At 52.6% G+C, this 20,273-nt stretch overlaps 1 protein-coding gene across 4 annotated transcripts in view; it reads left to right on the plus strand.

Annotated features, from left to right (window-relative positions):
• The window catches only part of WHRN (whirlin), a 49,924-nt gene that overhangs the window by 18,297 nt on the left and 11,354 nt on the right, over positions 1-20,273 (plus strand). The window contains exons 1-7 of one of the 4 annotated variants that reach the window (XM_017829259.1): positions 141-208; positions 5,776-5,901; positions 15,770-15,972; positions 16,314-16,350; positions 16,516-16,557; positions 17,904-18,116; positions 19,074-19,286. In XM_017829259.1, coding sequence (XP_017684748.1) covers positions 5,815-5,901; positions 15,770-15,972; positions 16,314-16,350; positions 16,516-16,557; positions 17,904-18,116; positions 19,074-19,286 — 795 coding nt within the window. In that variant the 5' untranslated portion in view covers positions 141-208; positions 5,776-5,814. Of the gene's footprint in view, positions 1-140; positions 209-5,775; positions 5,902-15,769; positions 15,973-16,313; positions 16,351-16,515; positions 16,558-17,903; positions 18,117-19,073; positions 19,287-20,273 lie in introns of those variants that run through there. The other 3 variants (XM_017829255.1, XM_017829258.1, XM_017829256.1) reach the window with 3 other exon arrangements.

Raw genomic sequence — 20,273 nt, forward strand, 5'->3', positions numbered from 1 at the left:
AGACTGGATGTGGCATCAGTGCCATGGGCTGGGAACCACAGCGGGGTTGGATCAAGGGTTGGACTCGATGATCTCAGAGGTCCCTTCCAACCCAGCTGATTCTATGGTTCTATGGTTCTATGATTCTGTGATACAGGGCAGCCTTCCCTGTAGTCCTAACCAGTGGATCCAGTGTTTTACCAGAGCCCTGTGTCCATCCTGCCCACAGGTGAAGTAACCAGTGGTGGTGGTCAGTGGGAAGTCTGAAAGGGAGGGTTGGGAGCAGGATAGAGCTCTGGAGCCACGTGTCTCCAGGCCAGACACAGCAGCAGGGCAGTCCCCAGCACCATCCCAACACAGGATGGCACCTGCCTGCTGGAAAGCTGGGACCTGCTTCCCGTGGTCACCTTCTGCCTCACAGCACTTGGATCTTTGTCATCTGTCCAGGCTTGAAGCTGTTTGGATTTGTCACAGCAGCAAAGGGCCGTTTGTGCTGTGAATTGTCATTGATGGACTTCTGGAATCAACAGCTTATTTTGTTAAAAGCACTTTGAAAACCCTCAGACAGCAAAAAAACCCTCGCAGGTGCTGCTGAGCTGGGAGGAAGATGAAGTGTGCAAAATGCTCTGCCAGTGTTGGACTGTGAATTCTCTGAGAAGCACCATTCCATCAGCTGAATTGCTGCTCTAATGTGCTTATTGCCAGGGGAGCTGCTTGTTTCTTCAAGCTTTTGGTGCAGCAGAAGAAAGAAAATATATATAAAGAAGAGAGTGTGAACATCTCCTTGCCTTCAGGCACTTCTGTACCCAGAAGTAGCTGTAATTATTATTTAGAAAAAAAAAATAAATCTGTGATAATACTGTGTGCTTTGAATGTTTGAGGCACTAATGGTGACTACTTGAGCATGAAGGATAAGAGAGGCAGGAGAGAGGAGGAAGGATTTCTGTCTATTAGTTTGTAATGGCATTTTCAGTGTGAAGTGTGAAGCTCCCCACGTCTCTCACTGTTTGCTTGCTCTGACCTTGCTGGGGTTTGATTTTGTTTACAGCTTTGAGTGCATCCAGTGTGTGTGGGGGGGGGTGGATAGTTCCCTGTGTTATTGGAATATGTGATGGGAGCCACTGGTCCCCCCAGTGCCCAGGCCTGGAATCACAGAATGATTTGGGTTGAAGGGACCTTTAAAGCCCCTCTAAACCCCCTGCAGCGAGCAGGGGCACCTTCAGCTCCACCAGGTTGCTCAGAGCCCCATCCAACCTGAGCTTGGATGTTTCCAGGGATGGGACATCCTGCCTTGAGGGGTCTGTAGCATTGTCCCAGCAGAATTACCCCAAAATACCCCTTGGGTCAGAGCTCAGCCCACCTCACCCCGTGCTGATGGGCTGCAGTGCCATCTCCTTGTTCCTTCGGGTGAAAAAGCACCCAAAAGTGGTAATTGTTGCATGAGCCAGGCCCTGCCTGGCAGGGAGGCAGCGTTGGGCTCAACATCAGCCTGGCCAGGAGCTGGGCTGAGGCTTGGGGTGGGGAAGGGACTTGGTTTGGGGACTGTCCCTGTGCTCTGAGTGTCCCCTCTCCACCCTGGGAGGTGCTCACTGTCCCCACTTGTGCTGTGGCTGTGCTGATGTTACACGTATTAAACCCCTTGGAGGTGGTGCCCAAGCCCTGGCATGGCTTTACCAAGCCTGCCCTGGGCAGGGGGGTGATGTTGGGCCAGCTCTGATGGATTTGGCACCCCCAGAGCTGCGGCTGCTGCTCCCAGCACTCAGTTAATGGCTCGGGAGCTGGCTCTGCCTTCCCTCGCTCCTGTGTTTGCAGGATGTCTAGACACAAACCTGTGGGGTTTCCTTGGGAAGCAGGAGGAGGACGAGCCCTGGGAGCCTCCTGAAATGTTGTTTTTGTTTGTGTGGTGGCAGTAATGGCATGAAAATAGCTGCCAGCATGGGTGAAACCTCCTCAGCCACACTCGTGTGCCGAGTCATTCATGTCTGAAAGAGCCTTTTTTTCTAATGATAAAATCGAGTCTGTCAACAGGTAATTTCATAAACCCAGAGAGGAGGAATCCTGGGCAAGAATCAGCTCGGAGCAAATGCTTTATTAATGGTGGTGGTTTTTTCCCTTCATTTCCTGCTCCGGGAGGCAGCAGATGTTTCAGCATTGAAATTGAAATTAAAATTGTGACCTTGATCTTCCAAATGCTTCTGTGTGGCACGTGCAGGAGTAGCCTGGGGCTGGGCACGGCCTTGGAATGGCACAGGGGAGGAGGTGGGCACTGCACAGTGTCAGTGCTGCCTGGGAATACCCAGCAAGGGGTGGGGGGTGACCTTGCCTGGATGTTAATTTGCCTCCAGTGCCTAAAGGGGCTCCAAGAGAGCTGGAGAGAGACTTTTTACAAGGACATGGAGTGATTGGACAAGAGGGAATGGCTTTAAGCTGAAGGAGGGTAGAATTAGATGGGATATTGGGAAGGAATTCTTCCCTGTGAGGGTGGTGAGGCCCTGGCACAGGTTGCCCAGAGAAGCTGTGGCTGCCCCTGGATCCCTGGAAGTGTCCAAGGCCAGGTTGGACAGGGCTTGGAGCCACTTGGGCTAGTGGAAGGTGTCCCTGTCCATGGCAGGGATGGAATGAGATGATTTTTAAGATCCTTTCCAACCCAAACCAGTTTTGGATTATGATGTCCTCAGTTTCCCCCATGGAATAGCTGCCCTTGCTTGCTGCCTGGTTTAGGATGGTGTCAGGACAGCTGTGGATTTGCAGCTCAGATTGATCCCAGCTTTCCCTGATTTTAACCCTCAAGGGATGTCACAGCTCCTCACCCTGAGTGAGCTGCAGCCTGGCTGTGGAACAGGGAGGAGGGAGGGAGCATGAAGTGGAAATGGAACCTCAGTGCTTTCTTCTGGGGCAGGACTTGGCACAGAAGTGTTAATCATATACCTACAAACCTGAGTGGAAAAGCCCAAGCAGCAGGGTTTGATCCAGGGAATACCATGCTGAGGGTCTGTTCCTGGTGAGGCTCTGGGTCAGCACTTTCCACCGTGGCAGGATCGATGGTGGGAGCCACTGGGAACATCAGTCTGGTCCCAGGGCACAGGTTTAACTCTATGCTTGGACAGCTCAGCTGGGCTTGTGCTTCACCCAGCCGGGTGTGGAGTGGGCTCATGGCACAGGGAGGTGCCCTCGGTGGTGGGTGAGGATGATGCTGTGCTTGGGGCACCCTCCTGGCACCACCTCTGTGTGTGCTGGACCCATCCCTGGAGACAGAGTCCCTTGGGAAGAAGCAGTGTGCAAAAGTCCCCTCTGATCCCTAAGCCCTTAACATGGGGTGGCTCAGCCTTCCCTTCATCCCTTCATCCCGGCAATCAGCTTATCCGTCCTCCTCAGCCCGACCCAGCCGAGCCCCCTGCCTGCCAGCACTCCCTCTGTTTCCCAGCTATTCCCGAATCCCGCCGTTTATCACCGAGCTGGACGCTCCAAGCGCCGATTTCCCTGTCCCCTGCTGCTGCCTCGCTTTTCCCGGCACTTCCCAGCGCGCTGCCTCGGGGCTTGCCCGGGGAGCCACGGCCATTAAGCTGATTAAGAAACGCAATTAAGCCCTGAACAGCCCAACTTGCTGGGGCTGCCAGCAGCGAGGTGTTTTTTCAGCAGTGCTTAGGTTTCTCCACACGGCTTGGAAGAGGCTTCCAGCCCTTCATGCCTTGGGGTTGTATCCCTTGCTTTCCGCTCCTGGAAGCCCAAGTTTTCCCTGGAAGGCCAGGTTTTCCCTGGAATACGTGTAAACAAACCAGCTCACGTGGCAGCACCTCGGGTGGAGAGGGAGAGGGAGTATCTCTTACTCCATCTGATGATACCCATGTGGGAGAGCAGCTTCTCAGCTTACCAGCTCATTGGAATAGTGTTAAAGGGAGATGGAAATGTCTGGATACCCCTCCTGTTGCCAATTCTGGTTGTACGTGCTGTTCAGGGACCTGCAGAGAGGGTTTTGGCACTCCCACTCTATTTTGACCTGATCTCTGACTCCATGCACTCTGCTACTTCCGTTTTTTCCCCAGTATTAGGCATTTTTGAGACGTTTGGCCCACAATGGGGTGAAGAAGTTAGAGAAAGGAAACCCTAAATGTCATTAGACAGACTGGGAGGAAGCAGGACTTCAGAAAAGTTGAATATTTTTCTGGCTTTAGAGAAACACTGAGTGGAGTGTTCTGTGGTGCAGAGCAATGTTTCCATGTGAAGAGAGAGCTGAACTGCCCTTGGTTTCGACAGGACTGTTGGGTGGGTTCAGTGCCCAACAGCCTCTCCAGCCTGGCATGAAGGGTCTCTGTGTAATTCCTTTAGAATTCTTCAAGCCTCAAATAGTTTCCAGCACCTTCTGCACTTTAAACGAGGGGAAGGACTAACCCAGGAGGTTTGTGCAGCCCTAGAGAAGGGTGCTGGTGTGAGGAGTTAATGTCTTTACAGTTCTCATCTCCAGCCGTTCCTGGAGTGTGGATCTACATGAGGAGCTGCTTTGCATCCATCTCATTAAGTAGAAAATTTGGAGCCTCAGGTACATTTGTGTCCTGCTGCTGATTTCTGATTTTCACCAAGGTAGAAAATGGGTTTTCAATACCAGCCACTCTAAGGCTGGGCTGAGTTCCCCGTGTGATGCCGTGTCCTCTGGAAAGGTGGATTAATTAGTGACTCAAAGCTGGAAATTACTTTTCCATCCAGGTAAACGTGCAAGATTTCGGTTTGACTGCAGCGAAGGGTTTTAAATATAAAAGCCCTTGACAAGCAGCCTGTTTCTGGTTGTTTCTATCAGTGTGAAACACATTTTGGCCTTTCTCGTTTGTTTTTATTCCCGCTGTCTGCTTTTCTCCAGGAGTGACTTAAAACTTGGGGACCAAAGCAAAAGAAAAAAACCCCTGGAGTTATTAATTTAGGAGGTGTCGTGCAGTGAGTGAACAAAGGCCATTTTAAATTGAGAGTCCTCCGGGGAGCTGAAGACAGATTTGCTCATGCACTCGAAATTCTCACCTGAACATCCCTATATTTTCGGAGCAGGAGAAGGTGGAGGGGGGCAGATGGAAGCTGGCTGATGGCTCGGGTGTGCTGTGCAGATCAGCATCTGGTGGGGAGAACATCTGTCCAGGTGCTGTGGGGTTGTGGAAAATCAGCCTGTCAGGTTGTGGGAAACGTTAAATATCTTTCTGCAAAATGTGCTGGCTGGCTGGAAAACTTGTCCTTGTGTTATTAATTAGAGATAGTCAGGCACAGGAGCCCCTGGGCCTCTTTGGGGTTTGCCTTGTGGCTTGTTCTCCATATCCTTTCCCAAGGGGAGAGTGCCTGGAGTGGCCCCTCACAGCCAAAGAAGAGCCAAGGGCTGATTCCCAGTGTAGATGGAGTGGGCTCATTGCTCTGTAATCACATGTTTGCACAGGGCATGGGACTCCAGAGAGGGGATTCACAGCCAGTGCTGGCTGGCACCTCTCCTTTGGTGCCCGTGGGGCTCTGGGGGCTGCTCTCAGCTCAGTCTCTACCCTGGAGATGCCCTTGTGAAAGGAGAGAGTGGAAAAGTGCCATGGATCAGCTCTGCCCCTGGTTCATGGCTGAAATCCAGCCAGGCCACATGTGCTGAACCCTCCCAGTGCTCCAGAGCTGGATTTTCCTGTGGTGTTCCCCAGTGCCTCCTCAGTCCCTCAGGAGCTGCCCTGTCCCACCCAGGGACACGGTGGGGGTGCAGCTCCCTGTTCCACCTGTGTGTCCCACCTCTCCTTTTGGCTGCACTCAGACCCCACACCAATGACTGTTCCCATTCCTCTGCAGGTGAACCTGGTCCTGAACGAAGGGAAATCCCTGGGCCTCATGATCCGAGGAGGGGCTGAGTATTCCCTGGGCATCTACATCACCGGGGTGGATAAAGGCTCCGAGGCAGAGAGCACTGGCCTGAAGGTGAGAGTGACCCCAGAGCGGGCTGGGGGGGAGGTGGAGCTGCACATTTGGTGGCTGCAGGGCCAGGTCAGCCCGTCCCTGCTGCTCTTCCTGCCTCTTTCCCCCAGCCAAGCTCAGCTCTTAATGGGCAGGTGAGTGTTGCATTTCTGAGGTGGCTTTTCAGGGCAGGTTCTTGGGGTGTTTTGGACCTGAGCCTGGAGGTGGTGCAGGGAGAAGTGCAGCCTTAGCACTCCTGGGGTGGGTTGTACTTGCCTTCTGCCTTACATCTGATTTCTCCCCTTTGACACAGCCCAGGGATGTTTTTGGTGTGCAGCAAAAACCTGGCAGGTGAATCACAGACTAGCTGGGGTTGGAAGGGACCTCTGGAGATCATCCAGGCAGGGTCACCCAGAGCAGGTGACACAGGAACACATCCAGGTGGGTTTGGGATGTCTACAGAGAGGGAAACTCCAGGCCCACCCTGGGCAGCTGTTCCAGGCTCTGCCACCTCCATGGAAAGAAGTCCTTTCTCATGCTGAGGTGGAACTTGTATTTTAGTTTATGGCCATTGCTCCTCATCCTGTCACTGGGCACCACTGAAAAGGGACTGGCACCCCTTGGAGATATTTATATGCATTGATGAGACCCCTTCTCAGTCTTCTCCAGACTAACCAGGCCCAGCTGCCACAGTCTCTGCTCACAGGACAGTCACTCTCACCTCCCTGAGCTGGCAGGACAGGGTTTTCTATTAAAGATCCTGATCCTGTGCCCTTTTCCTGCATCTTCCATCCAAAGCCATTATGTTTGGAACCAGTGCTGGGCACAAGGTGCTCTCAACCTGCCTGGGGGCACGTGTTTGGAGGGAGCAGGTGTGTGCAGGTTTCCTCCTGCAGCACTGGCATCCACAGGGATCACGTCTTAACAAGCAGAACCAGCGGGATCACCCTCGGGATGGAGCTGATCCATCAGCAACCTAACTTGGCGTGACCTCCAGCTGCATCAGGCTCCTTCCACTGTCAAACAGGTCCCTAAGGGATGCTCTGGGGTTTGGCTGGGCCCTGGTCCAGGGTTGGCTGCAGGTTTGCTGCAGATCTCTGGTACAGGGACATCCTGCACCTTGTTCATCCCACCACGAACACACCCAGCACCTCTGAGCTCCTCCAGCCTTCCTGCTGTGCCAGAACAGGATGGGACATCCTGGGATCACAGCTGTTCCTGGAAGGGACATTTGGGGTTAAAGTTTTGTATTTCCTAGGGCATTCACCAGTTAAATGAGTTGAAAGGGAGCCACTGGTGTATCTCTGTGCCACTCGGGAATGGGGCACGTTTGAAACTCAAGCTCCTCAGGCTGTAAAATTTTACTTCACTCCGGCTTTCTTTTCCAGTGTGTTTTTTTCTCTCTAAATGACCCAGTTCCCTGCAATCACATCATGCCCTTTTGGCTTCCTCCAGTGCAATCCCATGGGCCCTGAGAGTCAGTTCTTTCCCTGCTCCTTGTGTCAGTCAAAAACTGCTGGATGTTAAACTCTGAAATGTTCTCTCAGTCCCCTGAAATGGTGCTGGACTGCTGAGGATCGAGGGGTAATCCACTCTGATCCCCTCCCTGTACTGTGAAGGGACACATTTTTGGACTCAGTGACCTTAAAGGTCTTTTCCAACCTAAATGATTCCACAATTCTGTGATGCCTCCATTGATCAGCCCTGGGCAGTTCAGGGCTAAGCCTTCAGTGGCCCCATAAAGTCACTTAAATTTGTCAAAACACCAACTGGAGATAGTCTGGTGGAGAGGGCTGTGATTTGGGCTGGGACAGACATGATCCTGTCCCTCAAATTGCTGTGGCACAAGAAGTTGCATCTAACTGGGCACTGAGGTCACCAGAGTTCCCTTTGCAGCCAAGGAGATGTTTTTGGGGGTAATGCAGCCACTGCTGAACTTAACTGTGCTCTGCAGGCACCTGTCTCTCTTTTTGACACAGAATGAAAATGCTGCACTTGGAGGTTTGGATCAATCCAAGTTTTAATCTCTCTCCCAGGTCCTTAGCAGGGAAATGAGGTTTTGGCCCCTGTGACCTGAGGGGTCACTAGGATGGGGAGCTGTGGGAGCATCCTGGCTAGAGAATGGAGTGTTTCTTAGGCAGCAAGAAGTGAGAGCTGCTGCTGGAAACTCCTTGCAGAGCCTTGGTCTCTCTCAAAGTGTAGGACACTCCTCTGGGCTGGCACCTCCCAGCAGCTGTGCCCACACAGCCGAATGGGGTAGCCGGCTGGATCCCAGGGGTGTCAGTGCAGGGTCATGGCCAGAGGCAGCAGGGCCAGTGCTCTGGGACACCAGGATTTCAAGACAGATGATAAGAGGCACAGGACAACTTGTTTCTGTTTGGTAGAGCTGGAAAGAGAGGGACTGGCTGGAGCTGCCTCGGGCGTTGTGGGGTGACCTTGGTGACACCCGTGTGTGTCCCCAGCGCCTGCTGCCCCTGTGCCAGAGTCAAGCTCCATGTCCTAAAAGAAGCCTGAAAGGCAGGAAAAGAGAAGTTGTGTTGTCTTCCTCGGGTTCTTTCAGTTTGATTCGTGTTTAACACTTCGGTACTGCTCCAAATCCCTCTTTTTGCTGCGTGGGGAAAATTTGCTGCTTTGCTTCCCTTTCCGTCCACCCGTGGTGAGCTCAGCAGGGGTGATGTCACCCTGCACACTCACAGGGACACTCACAGCAGCACAACACCTGGCTTTATCCCCCCTAGCTCAGCCCATGCCTGCTCAGAAGGCTGGGAATGAGCCACACTCGCACTCCGTGGAGGCACCCGGAGCTGTCCCTGCTGTCCCCTGTCCCTGCCACCCCCGCTCCCGCCACCGGGGCTGTTGTTTGCACCCCAAAGCCTCTGCTTATTGATTCTGCACATCTCCCTCCTCGCTGCTCTGTTCCCTGGCAGCTGATTTGTGCAGTTCCTGCTCTGAATGTCAGGCTTTATGTGATTTCAGATCAGCTCAGGCGCTTCCCGCCCTGATTTGTGTTTGCCGCGGGCTGTAAATTCAGAGCTGCTCGGGGCTTTGGAGATAAAGAAAGGCCTTTTATGTCCTGCTGTTAGACATGGTTGGGTGTAGATCGTGTCCCCCCATGCTCCCTGCGCTGCTCCAGGTGCTGGTGGAAGGGATGTGATACCACAGGGAAGGAAGAACCAGTGGGTAAATGTGATTTCCAGGTAGTTTGTTGCTCTGTGAAGTAGAAAAACGGTGGGTTTGTTCAATGTGGGTTCGACCCAACCTTGCTGGGTCAATGGGAACGTTCCTGCTGACTTCCCAAGAGTGGATCCCTCTCTGGGGTTTGCTGCTGTCACTGAATTTGTTACCAGAATTGTTTGAGTTGATTCTGATGTGATGTTCAGATTGGATATAAGGGAGAAATTCTTCCCTGTGAGCGTGGGGAGGCCCTGGCACAGGTTGCCCAGAGAAGCTGTGGCTGCCCCAGCCCTGGAAGTGTCCAAGGCCAGGTTGGAGCAACCTGGGCTAGTGGAAGGTGTCCCTGCCTATGGCAGGGGTGGAACTGGATGGTCTTTAAGGTCCCTTCCAACCCAAACCAATCTGTGATTCTGCCAGACATTTAATTTATACCTTCTTGTATCTATGGCACCAACTCAGAGAATTTTGAAATGTTCTAATAATAAATAAACTGAACAATTAATGTTTTACATTTCCCTTAAATTTTGATCAAAGAGCAAACAACATGGTACTGAAAACCAGGACAAAACAAGGAGGTTTTTCCAAGTCCCAGGAGCTAAACTGGCTTTTTTTCTACTCCAGAAGTGGTGCCTTGGCCCTGAGATGTGGGTCCCAGAGGAGCTGCTGCTGGTTCAGGTGCTGCTGCTCTGTGCTCCGTGGCCATGAAAGGCAGAGCAGCAAACAGGCTGGATCGCTGCAGTCAGTCAATAATTAAATATTCATACTCCTGGCCTTGGCCTTCTTTATGTTTATTCATTCATGGAACTCCTGACAATGTGTTCTTTGGGCATGTTTTAAAAATATGCTGCCTGGGAGCCAGTTCTCAGACTGAAGAAGTGAGTGGTAGCAGAGGCTGCAGAGCAGGGACGTGAGTCAGCCGTGTTTTGCTTTCAGCTTCTGTCCTTCCTGCCTCCTTGGTGACATTCCCAGCGATGCCATGGCCTTGTTCTGGTGGCATCCATGGCTCTTCTCATCCTGATTTCTTCCCTGCTCATTTTTTTTTTTCTGGTGGTGTATTTTGTCAGGATTTTTTTTCTTTTTTAAGCCATTTTTGTTTTCTCCCCGTGACCTTTCCATCAGAAAGAGCAGATTTCAGGCGCTCGCTTCGAACACACAACTCAATATTTGAGTTCCCAGCCCAAGGGCTGGGGTGGAGAGAGGCTACAATGATCCATATCTACCCATACATGAGAGGAGAGGGGAAAAGGGGCTGTAAACAGGAAGAGGTGAATGATTTTACATCCTCAGTGGCTGTCATAGGACAGAGAGTCATTTAGGTTGGAGAAGATCTCCAAGATCATCAGGTCCAACTGTTCCCTGAGCACTGCTGAGGCCACCTCTGCCCCATGTGCCCAAGTGCCACATCCATATGACTTTTAAATCCCTCCAGGGATGGGGATTCCATCACTCCCTGGGCAGCTGTGCCAGGGCTGGACAACCCCTTCCATGAAGAAATTTTCCCAATATCCAACCTGACCCTCCCCTGGCACAGCTGGAGGCTGTTCCCTCTCCTCCTGTCCCTTGTTCCCTGGGAGCAGAGCCTGACACCCCCCGGTTCCCCCCTCCTGTCAGGGAGTTGCAGAGCCAGAAGGTCCCCCCTGAGCCTCCTTTTCTCCAGGCTGAGCCCCCCCAGCTCCCTCAGCTGCTCCTGCTGCTCCAGCCCCTTCCCCAGCTCCGTTCCCTTCCCTGAACACAACTTGATGTCATCTGAGAACTGACTGAGGGTGCACTCAGTCCCCTCATCCCAGAGCTGCCCTTTGAAAGCTGGTTTGTGTTTTGAGGTCTGCACATGGACAGAGATACTGAAAAAAGAGGAGAAGATAAAATAAAAGCCTTGTGGCTCCCTCTGAGTCTGGGGAAGGAGCTGCAGAGTGAGGGATCAGTGAGGAGGTGTGTGGTTGTGGTACCCGAGATGGAATGTTTCTCCTGGAGTGATCCTTCCAGTGGTGCCACCTTGCTGGGAACAGACATTGTTTAAATGGCTCCTGTCCTGGAAGGCCACCAGAACCCTCCCCACAGCAGTGCCACAACCTCTGCCAGCCCCCAGAGACCATTTCCTCTCCTTGTGCTTTCATTCCCGTCTGCGTCTGCTTTGTTCCTCCTATTTGTGTTGTGAAGTGGTCAGGAAAAGAACAAGTTTTCAGGCAGCACTTGGCACCAATCATTCCCTACCCTGTTCCCAGCTCTCTGTGATCCTCGTTGGCCATGGATCACCTGCCCTGCCCTGTTTCCCTCCTGGAGAAGCTGAGCACCTCCCTATTTTTCTGATTTAACTTGGTCGATTCCCAGTCGATTCATACGTTTCCCTGCCCGTATTTTTAATTTCTTAAGGTCTGCTTTTGGTAATTATTTGTGCTGGAGGGAGGCTCCTTCTACTTTAGTGGTATCTCCAATGTAATTTAGCCCCTCTCCAGGTACATTAGTGGCATTAAACAGGACTGGTGCTAATGCCAACCCACTTGGCACCCTATTAGCCCTGGTACTCCCAGCTCAATTTGGTGTCATTTAACGTGAACTCATGTTTAAAATCTCTCACCTATTTCTCTGTCTGTGTGACTGAATTTCTCCCAGAGCCTGTTTTGATTATTTTTAAGAGCCTTTAGCTGCTCAGACCCCTTGTCTGAAGGCCATTAAGTTTCTCTTGGCTGCACCTCCCTTTCCCACGTCATTCCCTCTGTCTCCACAAGGAGAAGGAGCCAAGCCTGCCACCGAGGTGTGTTATTTCCGAGCTCTGCTTCTCGTCATGCTCTGTCACCTTTTGCATGTCATGTTCAGCCCCTGCGTTTCAGGGTACATTTATCCCTAGGAAATGGGAATAATTCCATTTTCAGAAGTGCTCAAGCACTCAGCACGTCCTGTGTGTCCACCCACCATTAGCTGAGCACAACTGAAAACTTGTTCCTGAAATATCCAGGGCAGTAATTTTCCTGTATTTTATTTTTTGTGTGTATGTGTCTTATTATTATTACTTCTTTTATTCTGTGCCAGTTTGGAGCTGTGCATACAGCAAATCACTTTTGCCAGGGTCAGCTTTTGTTTTACTGGGTGGTTCTTTTTGCATCTCTGCAGTTTTTTGTCACCTTCCCCGTTGTCCTTGACTTTGGGGAGAAAATATAATTATTATCCATGTTAATTAGCAACAAATCCTTTCCAGCTCTAACAGGAGTCTGTGATCAAGATAGGCTGATTTGCAGACATTTGGGCTGTCCACTGATTCCTTTTTATCTGCCCTTCACCAGCAATCATTTTTACAAGGTCTTTTGTTTTTTTTTTGTCCCTGCACGAGGTGCTCAAACTTATCCAAGTATTTTGTGGGTGATTTTTCCCACCTGATGTTAATGTTCTGGGAGCACCTGGGAGAGGTGGTCATGTGCTGGGCACAGGAGACCAGAGGGATGTGAAGGACATGGAATAAATGTGGAGGAAGTGATGAAGGACAGACACAGAGGATGAAGTAGCTGGTCCAGGGCCCTTCTGGTCTCCCTAATGCAACAAGGACTTGCCAGGCTCCTGTTGGGTTCTCTCTTAAAAGGAGAAATTAAGGAAAGGTTATTAAATCTGTGTAACTGTCTTGAAACAAAACAATCATGAAAGTTTAATGCCTGATACGGAAAACTATTAAAGATTCATAATTGCAACAGAACTGTCTAATCAAATTTGGGGGTTTATTGCTCCTTCTTTTTGCAGGAAAATCCACTCCAGTGGGTTGGCTGATAAATCAGAAAGACCTGAGAGATAATATTCATTCCACCTGAACGTGTGTTTCTCTTGGCAGTTCAGGCACTTGCATAATTTGCTTTCCCTGTTTTGTTGTTCATCAGCAGTTTTCTGATGGTGGGTTTGAAGCTGGCAGAGCTTGAAGGGAGTCTGAGATATTTTGTCGAGTCTGTTTGTTGGGAATGTGGGTTTGTGTTATTCACCCTCCCCTGGGCTCCCTCCCTTCCCGTTTCCCAGTGCTCTTGTGATCCACCATCCACAGAGGAAGGAACTGTCCCCAGAAATTTGGGATGTTCCATATTACTGAGCTCCTCAGCACAGGAAGGACGTGGAGCTGTTGGAGCGAGTCCAGAGGAGGCACCAAGATGATGAGAGGGCTGGAGCAGCTCTGCTGGGAGGAAAGGCTGGGAGAGGTGGGATTGTTCAGCCTGGAGAAGAGAAGCTTTGGGGTGACCTGATTGTGGCCTTCCTGAACCTGAAGGGAGCCCATGGATGGAGAGAGACTGTTTGCAAGGGCCTGGAGAGACAGGACAAGGGGCAATGGCTTCACACTGTGAAGAGAGTATGTTTAGATTAGATTTTAGGAAGAAATCCTTCCCTGTGAGGGTGGGGAGGCCCTGGCACAGGTTGCCCAGAGAAGCTGTGGCTGCCCCTGGATCTCTGGAAGTGTCCCAGTCCAGGTTGGAGGGGTCTTGGAGCAACCTGGGCTAGTGGAAGGTGTCCCTGCCCATGGCAGGGGGTGGAACAAGATGATCCTTAAAGTCCCTTCCAACACAAACTGTTCTGTGATTCTACGAAGAGTGAGGCAAATCTGCTCAGGTCCCTGGATGGAGCTGAACATGGAGCTGAGCTCTGCTGTGTCTGGACTTGGTGATCTTAAAGGTCTTTTCCAACCTAAATGACTCCATGGTTCTGTGGTGCTCTTGCTCCAGGTCCTTTTTTCCTATCAGAGCCTCCTTCCAGCCTCCTCTGAACACTCCTTCTGAGCATCCTCTGTCCTTTCAGCAGAGGGAAGGGTAAACAGGAGCCCTTCTCTGGCTTCTCATTATTGCCAGCATTATTTTGTACAGCTCCATCGAGCTCCCCACACATTATCTCCTCTCTAAATTTAACAGGCCTAATCTGTTCAATCTGTCCTTTCACAGGCACCTTCATCTGCCACTAATCATTTTTGTTTCACTTCCTTACAACTTTTCTCTCCCTTGCTGGGCAGGCAGAGATGTGGCCAGGGAATGAACTTGCAGCATTCATCTGGATATAGACATTACACTCATTTTAGAGCTGTTCTTGATTTGTTTCTTACCACAGTTTCCCATCACGTGTTTTTGTTGCAGATGTACCTGATCGTTCTCACAGCTGCACCCCGAGCAAAGTGCTCCATGAGTTGTTGGTTATGTGTCCTCTCTGTCGTTCACAGGATCATGGAATGGTTTGGGAATCTTAAAGCCCATCTCATTCCACCCCCTGCCATGGGCAGGGACACCTCCCACTAGCCCAGGTTGCTCCAAGCCCCATCCAACCTGACCTTGGCCACTTGCAGGGATGGGGCAGCCACAGCTTCTCTGCCCAACCTGTGCCAGGGCCTCACCACCCTCAAAGGGAACAATTTCTTCCCAATATCCCATCTAAACCTTTCCTTCAGTTTGAAGCCATTCCTCCTTGTCCTATCCCTCCATCCCTTGTCCCAAGTCCCTCTCCAGCTCTCCTGGAGCCCCTTTAGGCCCTGGAAGGGGCTCTCAGGTCTCCCTGGAGCCTTCCCTTCTCCAGGTGAACCCCCCCAGCTCTCCCAGCCTGGCTCCAGAGCAGAGATACTCCATCACTCTGAGCATCTTTGTGGCCCATTTTTCTCTGACTTTTCCCTATTCTTGTGCCTTCTCTGCTGGGAATGTCCCCCTGGGGATACCTGGAGACACCACAGTCAGGCCATATCAGCACCGTGTCTGGCTCTGTGGCCTGGTCACTGGGCCCTTCACTGGATTCAATAGTGGAAGGGGAAACATCCCAGGAAGACAGGGAGAGGAATGGATGCCTTGACAGGTTTGTGGTGCTCCTGGTGTCCACTTTCACCTCAGCAAAGTTCTGGGCAGGACTGGAGTAAGCTCAGGTGACGGCAGAGTCACAGCCCACCACAGGGACTTGGCAGTGCTTAATCCAGTGCTTCCCACTGGAGGAAGAGTCTGGAGAATGAATCCCAGACTGCACTGTGTCATAAAGAAAGTCAGACTGCATTTTGGCAGAGCTGAGCAGAAGCCTGGGGTTAAGGAAAGATGGGAAAGAACAGTTTCAAAGAGGTTTTTTGTCAGAAACAGGGTGAGTTGGAGTACGGGAGTGAGGAGGAGCAGCACTGGATGCCTTGGAAGCACAGAGGAAGAGGGCCTGGGATGAAGGGGGAAATACCACATGGGTCCTGTGTCCTGAGCATGGCCAGGCTGTCAGGGAAATTCCTGGTTACTGCAACGGCCCTACCCACAAAATAAAAGCTCTTAGGAGCTGCTGGGGAGGAAATGGGAGGAGAGGAGGGATGGAATCCAGCTGTCTCAGATCCTACAGTTTACAGGGGGTTGGAGGCTGTGGTGAGGCACTCCAGTTGAACTTCCCTGCTGCACACAGAGATCTGAGGTTTGGGGCTTCCACAGATGGTTCTTGGCCCCCCCAATTCAGCAGGAGGGTTGGGGCTGGAGGCCTTGGTGTTCTTTGGAGGTCTGCAGTTGGTCTGCAGGTCTGGTTGATGGAGGAGACTGGGCCCACTGGTCTGACCTGGGATCCTAAACAGGCTCCTCCAGGCTTTGCAGACTGGTCCTTCAGTGGCTCCCAGCCTGAGTGCTTGGTTCTTCAGCCAGCAGCATTTTTCCCGGTCCCTCCAATTGCTGTATCCCGACTTTAGTGGTGGGAGAGGAGGGCGTGTTCCTAACAGGAAAGCTCCCAGGACTCTCCGGGAGCTCACCCCATCCCGACTCCGCAGGTGGGGGACCAGATCCTGGAGGTGAACGGCAGGAGCTTCCTGAGCATCCCCCACGACGAGGCCGTGAAGCTGCTCAAGTCCTCGCGGCACCTCATCATGACGGTGAAGGACATCGGGCGCCTGCCCCACGCCCGCACCACCGTGGACGAGACCCGCTGGATCACCAGCTCCCAGCTCGGGGAGACCCTCGTCAGCTCCGCGGGGTACGTGCGTGGGACAGCCCCTGGGGGCTTCCTGAGGAGGGGGGTGAGCTCAGAGCTCCTGGGGGGGGGCACAGAGTCACCCCGGGCTGGGGGAACACCCAGTGTGCGACCTGCTCTGTCCAGGGGAGCACCCGGTGCTGGGGTGTGTGGTCCTCGTGTCAAGTGAAGCATCTCTGACCTGGTCTGGACAACGTGCTGCTGCCCCTTCCCCTTCTCTCAGGCCAGAAGCTTTTAGCTTGCAGGCACAGGGAGGAGAGAAGGTGGCAGGTCCTGTGCCAGGTCCTGTGCCAGGCCCCAGGTGACGAGGGATCAGCACTAACTGATCTTCTCCCTCCTCGCAGGGCAGTGGGCAACCACGCTGTGGAGATGACAGCCAGGGTAAGACAACTCTTATGCCTGATGCCTTAGGAAAGACAAAAAAAATCACTGTTATTATCTTCTGTTTTCCACGGGAGGGAGGGCTCTGTGCTCCTGATTATGGAAGGGACGCTGGTTTGGTGAGGGTTTTAATGGGCCTTTCTCCTCCCCACCTCCTGTTGGCAGCTGACAAGTGAACCAGTGGGTGCCCCCTCTCCTGTGCCACTGGTGAGTCACTTCTGCAGCACATCTGGTGCCTCCCAGCCTGGCAATGAGCACCTTAATGGGCAAGGGGCAATGATTAGGCAAGGACACCCTCCACCCTGCAGATGGGACTGTGGTGCTTTCCACATGGTGGCTGTCTCTGGGCCCTGCCAGCTCCTGGGATCTTTCCCAGCTGGAAGCAGAGCAGAGCCAGGCCTCTCCAGCACAGCAGGCAGTGGCAGGGACTCACCCATGCTGTGCCTGCAGCTCTGTGCCAGTGTCTTCTGCCCACACCTCTCTGCAAAGCACTTTTCTTTTAAATGGAAATAAGGCAGGGAGGTTTCACAGGTGGCTCTCACTGATAACAGCTTTGTACTCTTTGCTGGCAAAACATGTTCCTCAGCCCCAACTCCTCTCTTGCTCTGGGATAGTCAGGGTCTTGTCTGGCTCCATATCCCCGTGCCAGTGCTGCCTGGGAGGGAACAGCAAGGACCTCCTCTTAGAAATCCCTCTCAAAGGAAAAAAAGCCTTTCATCTGCAGCCAGACTTGTCTCTCCCTGGGGCTCCTTTGGTTGCCAGTGGCTCTTTCTTCACCAGGGTCTGCTTCAAGCTGGCACTGGGGGCAAATGTGCCTTTTACAGAGGGTGGGAAGCTGGCCTGTCTCTCGTGGCCCCAGTTCCCCCAGCTTTGCCAGGGAGGAATACAGGCTGTGATTAAATCACTGGTCCAGGGGCAGTGTCCCTGCTTGCTGAACAGGGCTGGGAGGCTGTTTTGGTTTTCAACTTGTGCTGCATAAACTCATAGAATCCATAGTTTCATAAGATATCCTGAGCTGGGACCCACTAGGATCACCCAGTCCAACCCCTGGCCCTGCACAGACACCCCAACAATCCCACCCTGTCCCTCAGAGCGTTGTCCAAACCCTCCTGGAGCTCTGGCAGCCTTGGTGCTGTGCCCACTGCCCTGGGGAGCCTGGTCAGTGCCAACCACCCTCTGGGGGAAGAACCTTTTCCTGAGATCCAGCCTGACCCTCCCTGACACAGCTCCAGCCATTCCCTGGGTCCTGTCCCTGGTCCCCCCAGAGCAGAGCTCAGGGCCTCTGATCACAGCTCTGGAGTTACCCAGCCAGGTGGTGACACTGGACAGCCCTGCTGTTGAACCCTTGGGGGGTCACCTGCCTCGAGTCACCTCAACATCCCCCTTCCACTCCCGTTTCCAGCTCCCTCTCGGGCGGCTGGGTGAGATCAGTGCTCTGGGACACAGCCAGGGGGTATCCCCAGTGCAGCCTGTGCTGCTTGGCTCTCTCAGGAGAGGGAAAGCAGCCGGTTCCTTGTCATCCCAGCCCAAATCCCGTCTCCTGTCCCCCCCAGCCCGTGTTTTACCGGGGGCTGGCGGGCTCCCAGGTGACCCTGAGCAGCATGGTGAACCAGACCCGAGTGATGCTGGAGGAGCAGGCCCGGCACCTGCTCAACGAGCAGGAGAGGGCCACCATGGGCTACTACCTGGACGAGTATAAGGAGGGCAACATCTCCGTGGATGCCCTGGTCATGGCCCTCTTCGAGCTGCTCAACACACATGCCAAGGTGAGGCTGGGAAGTGGGAGAACACACAGGTACCCCCCAAAATGCCAGGGTTGTAGGAAAAGTTATTTCCAAAGTTGAGAACGCTGGACTTAAAAGAACATTAATCCTAATGGTACTTCAAACACCAGGCCAGAGAAAGACACAACCCCTGCTCTCCTCAGGGCTTTTATAATTTCTGCTCCCCACCCCCTGTGGGGCCTTGGACAAGTCTGCAGGATTTATCTTTTTCTCATACCAGGGAGTGTTTCTCTGGGTTGCAGGAGAAGAAAACATCTAAAACTGTCTCTGGGGAAAGATGCCTCTTGTAGGCAGGAGAGCTTCCCTGAGTGAAACAAGCTCTGATCTCCTCGCCATAATTCTTTGGGAAGGTCTTCTACCCTGACAGCAGCCCATGGCAGGGTCAGGGCTGCTTCTGGTACCCGGTGGGCTGAGCAGAGCTGTTGTCACGGTGTAGACATTGTCACACTGTGGGCACTGTCACAGTCTGGACATTGTCACAGTGTGGACATTGTCACAGTGTGGACATTGTCACAGTATGGCCCAGTGCCTCCAAGGTGATCTGCTCAGGGCAAGGGTGAGGGTATGGAAGCCAAATCCAGGTGTAGCAGATTATCACAGAGTCATCCCAGCATCACAGAATGGTTTGGGTTGGGAGGGACCTTAAAGACCATCTCCTTCCAACCCCTGCCATGGGCAGGGACAGCTCCCACTAGCCCAGATTGCTCTGAGCCCCATCCAACCTGGCCTTGGACACTTGCAGGGATGGGGCAGCCACAGCCTCACACTCTGGGGGATACAGGCTGGTGTTCAGTGGCAGAGGAGCTTCTGGTGATGTTTAGGACCAAACCTCCTGCTGTGTCACCTGCTGGTACATCCCGTGGCCGGTGCTGAGCAGGGAGGGAGGGCGGGTCTGTGGTGCTGCCCCAACCTGTCTCTGGCTGTGTTTGCCCGGCCCAGTTCTCCCTGCTGTCCGAGGTGCGGGGGGTGATCTCCCCTCAGGACCTCGACCGCTTCGACAACCTGGTGCTGAAGAGGGAGATCGAGTCCATGAAGGCCCGTCAGCCCTCGGGGCCCGGCGCCGCCCCCGACTCCTACTCCATGATGTCCTACAGCGACACCGTGTCCTCCTCCAGCAGCCACTTCACTGCCACCACCGTCAGCTCGGCCCGGGTGAGTCCCCCTGGGGGATCCTTTCCCTCAGCACCTGCTCCTGAACCTGAGCCTCACCACAAACTCCTCTCCTGGGGCGCTGTAAAGGCCTTTCACCCCACCTTTCCCCCCACCCCGTTCAATCCCCGCTGGATTCCCCCAAAGCTTTTATTTTTGGGGGGATTTTTAGGTGGAATAAAGTGATGCCATGACATGTGCTGGGTGTCTCTGTGCTCCTGTCCCCCCCGTGAGGGCTGTGGTGCTGCATGTCACTTCGTCCCCAGTGAGGACCAAGCCAATCTCCCTTCCAGGATCTCTGGCAGAGCCGTGCATTTGAAGGACAAACATGGGTTTAAGTGTATGGACAAATGGCTCATTTAAATGAAAAAAAAAAACACAAAAAAAAGCTCTTCTAGACTCCTCTAGGCAATTAAAGCAAGTCTCTTAGCCAAACTTGTAATTCAGCTTTGGAATTCAGTCTTTACTGCCTTTTAGTTATTTATATTCTAAAAAAGCACGGCACTAAATGTATTTTCAATAAAAACTATCACAGCGCACGCACAAGTATGTAGGATAAAATATTATGTGGAGCAGCAGAATGCAGGTTTCATGATGCATAAAAATCACAAATAAGTTGAACTTCCCGACCCTCATCTAAGTAATTCCAAAATTTCATCCCCAGACAAAGCAGGAAGGCCATTTTGGGTTTTAAGCCCAACGAACTAAAAAAAAGATGCTTTGTCTTTAAAACGTTATTTTGTAGGCAGAGAGCTGCATCCACACAGAAATCCCAGCAATGTGCTGCTGCCACACTGTGCCTGCTGCTGTTCACCAGCTTTTAAATCAGCTCCTTAAAGACCCTGGCTGCCTGTTCCCACTGCATCCCATGCCAGCCCCTGCCCGCTCTCCAGCGCTCACTCCCACGGCTCTGCCAGGCTGTCGTGGCACGCACCGTCTAATTAAGTTGGTGTAATCACCTCAGAGCGTGCAGGCACACAGCCCCCAAAT

Source organism: Lepidothrix coronata, unplaced genomic scaffold (genome assembly GCF_001604755.1).
Source record: "Lepidothrix coronata isolate B3197 unplaced genomic scaffold, Lepidothrix_coronata-1.0 Scaffold160, whole genome shotgun sequence".
Taxonomy (NCBI): domain Eukaryota; kingdom Metazoa; phylum Chordata; class Aves; order Passeriformes; family Pipridae; genus Lepidothrix; species Lepidothrix coronata.